Source organism: Malania oleifera, chromosome 13 (assembly GCF_029873635.1).
Source record: "Malania oleifera isolate guangnan ecotype guangnan chromosome 13, ASM2987363v1, whole genome shotgun sequence".
In the NCBI taxonomy this organism is placed as follows: Eukaryota; Viridiplantae; Streptophyta; class Magnoliopsida; order Santalales; family Ximeniaceae; genus Malania; species Malania oleifera.
Window position 1 is genome coordinate 67726362 of NC_080429.1, and position 9848 is coordinate 67736209.

The 9848-nt window shown below is 37.6% G+C and overlaps 1 protein-coding gene and 1 non-coding gene across 2 annotated transcripts in view; both read right to left on the reverse strand.

Moving 5' to 3' along the window:
• Positions 1 to 2953, reverse strand: part of LOC131146370 (translocon at the outer membrane of chloroplasts 64) — a 66554-nt gene extending 63601 nt beyond the window's left edge. Inside the window, exons 1-2 of the mRNA XM_058095951.1 lie at positions 2637 to 2953; positions 408 to 560 (exon numbers count right to left, since the gene is read on the reverse strand). Coding sequence (XP_057951934.1) covers positions 408 to 560; positions 2637 to 2839 — 356 coding nt within the window. The 5' untranslated portion in view covers positions 2840 to 2953. The remainder of the gene's footprint in view (positions 1 to 407; positions 561 to 2636) is intronic.
• Positions 2954 to 7788: 4835 nt separating this feature from the next.
• On the reverse strand, positions 7789 to 7895 carry LOC131147085 (small nucleolar RNA R71). The gene has a single exon (XR_009134610.1). It is a non-coding gene; the product is annotated as a small nucleolar RNA R71 (small nucleolar RNA).
• Between the last annotated feature and the right edge of the window lie 1953 nt (positions 7896 to 9848).

The following is a 9848-nucleotide window of genomic DNA, read 5'->3' on the forward strand; positions in this document are numbered from 1 at the left end:
CTATTTTTTTCTTGATTTATTTTTTGTTGTTATAATAACTCATTATTATAAATATAATTATAACATGTAATAATACTACATTATGAGGGCATTAATGTCCAACCAGCCGCAAAGTGGGGGCAATTTAGTCAAAGAAAAAAATGATTCCCATGGGAATGGGATTCCATGTTTTTTGGGAATCCTTAATTCCTTAGGAATGTGATATTAGACTCAGCCTGAAAACATACATAGGAATGTGATGCCATAGACATCACATTCCAAGATTATTGAAAGATGCCGCAAAGCAAATGCCCACAAGTGATCTTTTGAATTAGTTATGCACCTATTATTCGTAAATCATGAAAATCCAAAGATTATATAGTACATGAAATTATAACAATTAAATAGCTTAGGATTCAAGTACACACCTATATGCCATTTCATCCACAACAGTTTTTCCAACACACATAGCACCTCCTTCAATGAGAGCCGAAACAACAGAAGCTGTACAACTAGCTGCTTCGTGTGTCCTTGCCCAGTCCAGATTACCAAACCCAGTGACAAATCCATCAATATCAAATCTAGGAATCATGAAACAAAAACTTCAATCTCAAGACTAGATAGAACGTTAATAAAAGAAAAATAGCAGTTTTAAATATAAATATACATCAATGATTCAATGGTACTTCCTATGGTGTCCCGAGTCACAATGATCAACAAAAAGGAATTCTTCATCAAACACCATGCATTTTAAGTTCAATGATCAAATCAAACCTAAACCATCAAAATCCATCAATTCATAAATAAAAGAAACACATGAAAAACAACTAAGCAAGTTAAAATCAACCTCGTCTCAACTGTTGCATTAATCAAATCTCATAAGAAATTAAGTTTGTACATGCCTAAGCACATTAATGAGTCATGACACAAGAGAGCAAGATGCAAAAGAACTTAACAATAATAGATTCAAAAGCCCATAAGTAACAAAAGAATTCATCACATCTGTAACAACTAAAATGCAATGTTTCTGAGACACAAATACATGTATCAAGTGCAGGTGCGTATCATTTTGGGAGATTCTTCCATATTCCATGTATTGGTTTCATGTCCCTGGCCAGGTAAGTGTCAGACATGATAACTTCAGTGTGAAAAGAAGTGTCTGAGTGTTAAGAGGTCAGAGATTTAAGCAATAAAATCCTCGAGGCAGCAAAGGATGCTGTTTGAAATGAACATAATCCAAATCCAAAACTGACTCTCAACAGGATTTACATGCAAGAAATTTTAGGGATTAGAATACCCTAAAACACTTTTAGAGATTAGAATACCCTAAAATGCTCTCATTCTTTTAATGATGTGCCATGAGTCCTATGAAACAAATACACATATTTTCTTCACTGCCAAGGGGTGAACTATCTCTATAGTGCTCTTTTTTCTTATCTGGGTGAGGTGGCACCTTGGGCTGTGGGTGATTTCTTGCTAGTGAGGTATTGGAGCTTTGAGAGTAGGAAGGGAAAAACTCATGGAATATGTCCAATCTTCAGTCCGGTGGACCCTTCAAAATTTGAGAGATTTCAAGGCTTGCTCAAACTCTCTCAATTTTTTGTGAGTTAGAATAGTTTTTTTTCACTTCTCTTTAGGCTCATTCCTTTGGGTTTTTTAGGGTTATTGCTGCCGGACTTCAAAGAGATTGGATAGCTTTAATGTAATTGATTTTGGTTGTTTTTTTGCAGACATATTGTCCTCCTCTCTTTGTACTTCTGTCTTTTATTAAATCCAAAACACAGCTTGTGTGCAGTGAGCGAAGAAAATTGGAAAACACTAAAACTGTTTTTGATTGCAGTGAACTAATACAAAAATAAACAGAAAATTGAGATTTAAAAATGAAAATGAAAAAGAACCATCTACTTTTGGAAAAGCATCTAGAGCAGTACAAGCTCGTTAAACACTGGTTAAAAACAACCCTGAAAACAAAAACAAAAATTATCTTTAACATGTTCATTGCACATTCTACCCCACTAAGGACCACTCAACGTTCACGCAACAACCCCAACACATTGTAGATATTGGGTTTGTCATTGCAACAAGCAAAGACCTGTTAAACCATATAACTTCAACAACACGAGTATTTCAGCTAAAAAGACTTGATCTAAATTCGCAACACATACTTAACCATTGATAGGGAAAGGCAAAACTCAATTCCAATCAGCAATACAAAGATAATCATTGAAATGGAAAGCAGAAACATACTTGAAACGCACTAAAGTTCCATGAGGTTGTGGAGAACATGCAGGAAAAGAAAAAGGAAAATAAAAGTTCATACTCCGTCCCGAATAACAAACTAGGACAAATCACAACTAGTAATCTTAGTTGAGCTAGGTTAATAATCGTTGTGCCGAAACCAAAACAGAGGGCCAAATTTTCATTCTCTTTTAAAACCCAGAATTTTTTTTCCTTCCTTTTCCAATTATCTATTTTCTAGGTAACGTTAAAAGCAATGAAGTATAGTATCTCAGTGGTGATTTTACTATTGCTTCTTAATCAAAACAACAAAAAGCCGAAGACTCAAATTGCCTGCTTCTCTTCTACTTCGGTGTCGTTACTTTTCCTGGATTTTCTGGGCAACCAACGAGAAGTTTAATGCAGAATCAGTTGCTTACAAGTCAGATACGGCGAAAGAAAGACCGGTGAGAGGGTGAGGAGCTTTGGGTGGAGCAGGCTGAGGAGGAGGATGCAGCTGGAACTTCTCGATGAAAGCGCCAAAGTCTTCTTTGACAACCTTCTTGAGTTTTCTGGTCATGAAGATGATCCCAGCAAGACCCAGACCGAGCAATACCCATAAATTGGCAGAAGAGGACGCCATGGAGGAAAGCAAATCTCTCCCAGATGGCGAGAGAGCAAGAGGATAACAGAGTGACGGGGAACACCCAAACCTAAAGCTTTTCACCAAGCTAATAGAGACCCGTTATAAATAAATAAATAAACTTATTAATATATCAAATAAATATATTTATTTTTTAAATTATCAATATTAATCTACAATCTATAACATAATGTTCTACTAATTTCGGTGCAAAATACTTTTCTTAAGGGACCGGCAGGTTTTTATTGGAAAGAATAGGCTGGGACTTTATCCCTCCCTTCTATGTGTGAGTTACATTAAAAGAAGGAATGTATTGTACTATAGAACATAGAGGGTGATAGAAGAGTAAAAAAACAGGGAGGGTGAAGAAGCTCCAATTGAAAGAGGTAAGGAGGGAGAAGAGAGCGAAAAGAAGATAGATTGAGCAATCAAAGAGATAGTGACATAGGGGCCAATTTAGTTAGCATTGACCTTTGGCTAATTTGTTTGAGAGATCTTATATAATTGATATTAGGGTTATTTACCGATCCCAAGTTAACTTTAAGAATCTGTTTGGTTCAATAACTGATCCCAAGTCAATTTTAAGAATATGTTTGGTTTGTGAAATAGCCATTTGAATAAGATGAAAAATCAAAGAGAAAATTAGAAAAAAGATAAGGAATAGATATTGTGTGTATATTCCTTATAATTTCATCTAATACGGGCGCAAACATTTTCATTGTAAAATTTGAAAATGGTTATTCCTAGTCTATTCCTTTTTATGCATTCATTACAAGTTCCACTTTATTATTTCTTTCATGGTTATTAAATAATTTTTTTTATAACTAATTGTAACTAATGTGCCCTAAAATATATCAGTTTATAAGAGGAAGTCAACACCTAGTCATCACCCCCCAAGTCAGACCTACTGGCAGAAGCAATCAACTCCCATCCAATAAAGAGGAGGAAAGATCCACACCGGCACCTTAAATGGACAGAGTAATACACGCAGGCACTTTATGATCCGAGAGTGATTCACGCCCCCGCACCATAAAGACAAATCAACTCCCGAGTCAACCCTAGCCACTATAAGAAGGGACGCGGGGAAGAGGTCAAGGTAAGTCATTGAACACCCATTCTTACTATTGCATTTACCCTCTCTAAAGCATTTCCCTTACTTAGGCATTGGAGCGATCCTTCGGAGTATGCCCCGGGTCCTCCAAGCCTTTCTTCTTTTCCCTTTTTAGGTCAACGGACGTCGAAAGAGCAGTCCCGCTGATTTTATCCCGCAACAATTGGCATTGTCTATGGGAACTTGCTTCTAAGAGGTGATCACCTTGCTCTCGACCTTCGACATTCAAACAATGCCAACCACATGCAATTCTAGCTCTAATCCTGCTGCCAGAAAGGAGTCGCCCCAACCCATTCACTCCACACCCGCACAACCATTGGGGGTCACCAGGGAAGAATTCCTTGCTTTATAAAAGCAAATGGAGGATATGTTCAACCTGCTCTTATACCAGAAGAGTTAGGAATGGCATATCCCCCATCAACACCAGGTGAGCCCCGACACAACAAAGAAAGTTGATAAGCCAAAGGAGAACGAGGATAAAACCTACCCCACCAAGAAGGTAGAAGACACAAATAGCGTAGTTGTCAACCAACAAAGATCCATGGAGCTGGAAGAAAGGATCAAGAAAATAGACCAAATAGAGAAAATGATGAAAAAAGGCAAGACCAACCCCTTCTATGGGAAAGCATCTCTAAGATCCTCGAAGCCACCGTTCACCAAAGAAGTGATGGAGGTTCCACTACCGAGCAAATTCAAGATGCCCACTTTTGAAAGGTACGAGGGTCTCTCTGATCCAATCGACCATTTGGACACCTTCAAGGTGTTGATGCAGTTGCAAGGCGCTCTGGATGCCATCATATGCCGAGCTTTTGCATCAACCCTTAAAGGTAGTGTCAAGGATTAGTACCGGACCCTACGACCTGGATCGATTGGTTCCTTCTCAGAGATAGAACAATTGTTCACCGGCCACTTCCTCAGTAGTTGGAGAATCGTCAAAACATTAGCCCATCTAATGAGCATGGTCCAAGGAGAGAGGGAAACGCTAAAGAAGTTCATGCATCGATTCAACAACGCGACCCTAGAGATTCGCAACCTAGACATGGGGTGGCTTTGGCAGCTCTGACCACAGCCCTTCAGCCCAAAAATTACTTGTACTCTATGAGGAAGAAGCCGCCAGCTAATATGAGAGAATTGATGGCCCGAGTGCAGAAATACATCAACTTGGAAGAAATGATGGACACTAGGGGAAATCGCATCGAACTGAAAAGGAAAGGTAATAGTTAGGAGACGGGAGAACCCTCTAGATCCAAAAAAAGACAAAAGACCAGTACGCTGCTCACCAACTCTAAGATGAGAGGGCAGTCTAGTAAGTTCTCTGATTACGCGCTTAAATTAGGTGTTTTAATTCATGCATTACGAATTATATATTTTTATTTAAATGTCTAATTACTCTAAATATTCTAAAATTGTGTTCTATTTATAAATTTTGGGTTTTATTGAGTAATTTATGAAATTTTGGTATTTTTTATTGCAGGGCAACTATTGGAAGCTAAAAACCAATGGTACTTTGTAATTTGTGCGTAACTCTCTCATCCGACCTCTAATTTAGATAATTCAGGATGTTGTAGAAAGATAAGAAAACTCTTTACCATTTTCGTGTTTTGCGTTTTGCGAAATACTGGCTACATCAAGTTTGAAAGCAGATGTGAAGTTACCATACACTGTTTTATGGACTATTTCAACAATTCTCCGTAATCTGGGTATAACTTTCTCATTCGAGCTCTAATCGAGACGATTCAAAATTCTAGGAAAAGTTGAGAAAGAGTTATACAACTTTCGTGTTTTGAGCTTTGAGAATTACGGGCTGTAGAGGGTCAAAATCGGGCTTGAAGGTGGAGGGCAGACCGTGTGCCTTTGAAAAAAGAAAAGAAAATAAAAAAAATAAAAAAAGTGTGATGTGACCCAGCCATGCAGTCGGGTCATCTTAGAGCACTAGGTGAGGAACAAAATAAAGGAAAGAAAAGGAAAGAAAGGAAAGAAGGGGGTTTTAAAAAAAGTAAGGAGATATTTTTTTAGGTTTTCTTATTAGGGAGCCGGGTAGAAGTTTGAAAGAGGGACGCAGAAGGTGGTGCGCTGGGAATTTATTTTTTGAAGGAACGGAGGGGTTTCATGAGGAGGCCACAAGAGACAAGAAAAAGAAAAGGATTTGAAATTCTAATAGAAGGTTGCACGTAGAGACGCAGAGGAGGTCGAGGGAGGAGATTTCTCATTGGAGGAATTTCTTTAGAGGAGCTTCTCGTGGGAGATTAAAGGAGAAAATTTTTCTCGAGGTTTTCTTCTAGCGACTGTGCAAATGAAGTTCAACAACACAGCAGCAAGGAAGGTGGCTGGCGGCGTATAGAAAATTAATATCTTTTCAGAGCGAAAGGCGGCGAATAACTACGGTGTTTGGGGTGTTTGCGACGCGCGACGGTGGTACTACGAGTGTTGATTTTTCTCGTACACTCCAAATAGAAGAAAATATGGTGAAATCTGTTATGTTGAATTTAATTTTCAGAATGAACTAAATTTTTGTATTCTAGGAAAACAATGTAGCTCGGTATTAAACTATGTTTACTCGTTGATGCTAATCTGAAGTAGTTTTCATTAATTTTTGTTTGAGTTATTTTGCACCTAATGCTTTTAATTAACTGTTCATTAATTAAATGATATTAGTCTTGTGATTTGCTACCGAATTGGGGGATTATAGGATAGATCTTGGATAATTCAGCATAGGTAAATATAGAGATCGAAAGACTTGTATGAACCTACGTAGCATTAAAAATCGAGGGTCTTATTGCGTTCTTGCGTTATTATTTTGCATAATCATATGTTAAATAATAAACAAGAATAGGTTCTGATTGATTATCGAAAGAGACTTTTGGAAAAATTGGAGATTTGTTAACAAACAGAAAATACGAATTCAAATTGGCTAGATGAGTAAAACATAGTGAGAAACTAGGTGAATTAGTTTCCTAAAAGGTTTCACCATCAGTAATTTGATACGCGGCATCCAGTTTTAAATTCTCTTGAATAGTTTATTTAAAGTAGCTTTGTTTAAATTTCGCAGTCTAAAATTATTAATTTTTCTAAATAAAATTAAGGTTATTATAAATTCGGTACTTGGTAACATTAAGACATCAATCCCTGAGGACGATACTCTACACATCATTATATTTTAAAATTACAATATTGTGCACTTGCAGTTTGCACTGATCAAGTTTTTGGCGCTGTTGCCGGGGATTAAGTTTTTCTTATTTTTGCCAATATCTATACAAAGTAATCTTGGTTTTAATTTTGAATTTTATTCTTATATTTTTATTTATTTCTTTTTATTTTATTATTTTTATGTATTTCTGGTGTATTTTTTATGTTGGATGCGCAATGCTGGAACACGTGTCATTATTCCTTTTGATCCGGAGATTGAAAGAACGCTTACAGTACTAAGGAAAAATAGGGTACTAGCCATGGAGAACGGATAAGATAATGCACAGCCACGCACCTTGAAGGATTACGTACGGCCAGTTATGAATGACAATTATTCGGGTATCAGACGCTAGCCCATTAATGCCAACAATTTTGAGCTCAAACCCGCATTAATCAGCATGGTGCAGCAGACCCAATTCAGTGAATCACCACTTGATGATCTCAATATCATCTGGCAATGTTTCTAGAGATTTGTGATATTGTGAAGATCAATGGTGTTACTGAAGACACCATTAGACTAAGACTGTTCCCTTTTTCTTTGAGGGACAAAGTAAGAGGTTGGCTACAATATCTACAACCAAAGAGTATCACTAGTTGGCAGGACATGGAAGAAAAATTTCTAGCTAAATTATTTCCACTTGCAAAAATAGCCCAACTCAGGAGTGAGATTGGTCAATTCAAGCAACATGATTTTGAATCACTCTATGAAGCATGGGAAAGGTATAGGGATTTGATTCGACGCTGCCCACAACATGGATTGCTGAATTGGTTGCAAATTCAGATGTTCTATAATGCGTTAAATGAGCAAACACTGACTTTAGTTGATGCTGCAACTGGGGGAACTTTGATGTCAAAGACACCTGAGGGTGCTACTGCTCTTTTGGAAGAAATGGCCTCAAATAACTATCAGTGGCCAATTGAAAGAACTATGGCTAAGAAAGTTGCTGGAGTTCATGAATTGGAGTCATTTGCTGCACTTTCAGCTTAAGTCGCTTCTCTATCCCATCAGATTTCAGCTTTGACAACCCAGAGGATGCCACAAAGTGCAGAATATGTGGCAACTACAAATAAGACAGATCCGAGCAATGGAGCGAGTCAAGAATAGGTTCGATACATCAACAATCGGAACTACAATTATCATGGTGATCCTTTGCCACAATATTACCATCCAGGGCTTTGAAATCATGAGAAGTTGTCTTATGGAAATACAAGGAATATGTTGCAACCTTCTCCAAGACTTGATAGTCATCAAGGTGAGAAGAAGACGTCACTTGAGGATGTCATGATATCATTTGTTGACGAGAAAAAAGCAAGGTTTAAAAATACTGATTCACGGTTGGACAACATCGAGACTCATTGCAACAATATGGGAGCTACCATGAAAAATCTTGAAATGCAAATTAGGCAACTGGCCACGACCATAAATTCCCAACAAAGAGGAACTTTTCCTAGCAACATAGAGGTGAACCCAAAGGAACAATGCAAGGCCATCACACTTAGGAGTGGGAGAGAAATTGAGAAGTCGCCATCAAAGGAAATCATGTCCACACCTACAGTTGAAAAATAATGGCCAAGGCAAGAATAAAGTGAAAAAAGATGAGATGGTGGATGACACACCAACAGAGACTGGCATGTCACCGGCAATTTCATTTCTAGGCAATCCTCATATTCTCTCTACTTGACTTCCTTATCCTCAACGTTTTCAAAAGCAAAAATTAGATAAGAATTTTCTAAGTTTTTGGATATTTTAAAGAAAAATCACATAAATATTCCTTTTACAGATGCCTTGGAACAAATGCCAAACTATGTCAAATTCTTAAAGGACATCGTTTCTAAGAAAAGAAGGTTGGAGGAGTTCGAAACAGTGAAGCTTACCGAGGAGTGTAGTGCTATTCTCCAAAAGAAATTGCCTAAAAAATGAAAAGATCCAGGGAGTTTTACTTTGCCTTGCACTATTGGAAACTCATTTTTTGATAAAGTTTTATGTGATCTTGGTACTATCATTAATCTTATGCCACTCTCTATTTACAGGAAATTGGGACATGGAGAGATGAAACAAACAACCATTTATTGGCAACTAGCAGACCGATCCATCAAGTATCCACATGGAATCATAGAAGACATAATGGTAAAGGTGGATAAATTTATTTTTCCTATTGATTTTGTGATGTTAGATATGGAGGAAGACTAAGAAGTTCCACTAATTCTTGGTCGACCATTCTTGGCCACTGGAAGGGCTTTAATTGATGTTCAAAAGGGTGAGTTAACATTGAGAGTGGACAAGGAAGAGGTTATGTTCAACATCTACCAAGACTTGAGATTCCCAGAAGATCCGAGCACTTGTTTTCGAGTAGATGTCATTCAGCAAGGTGTAGAAAGAGCCTTTCAAAAAGATGTACCAACTGATCACCTAGAACGACCCTTGCAGCAAATTACAACACAGTAGCGTGTGGGGAGGCTAGAACCTATGGTAGCAAAAACGAATTCTACAATCTCTAAAGAAAAGATGCAGCAACCTATATCTCCAGAGTTGAAACAATTCCCTAAGCATCTTCGCTATGCATTCTCAGGTGATGCGTATGAAAATGCAAAAATCTACAAAGAGCATACGAAGAAGTGGCGTGAAAAACAGATTCTTAGGCATGAGTTTGCTCCAGGACAACAGGTTCTACTCTTCAACTCACGATTAAAACTCTTCCAAGGTAAGTTAAG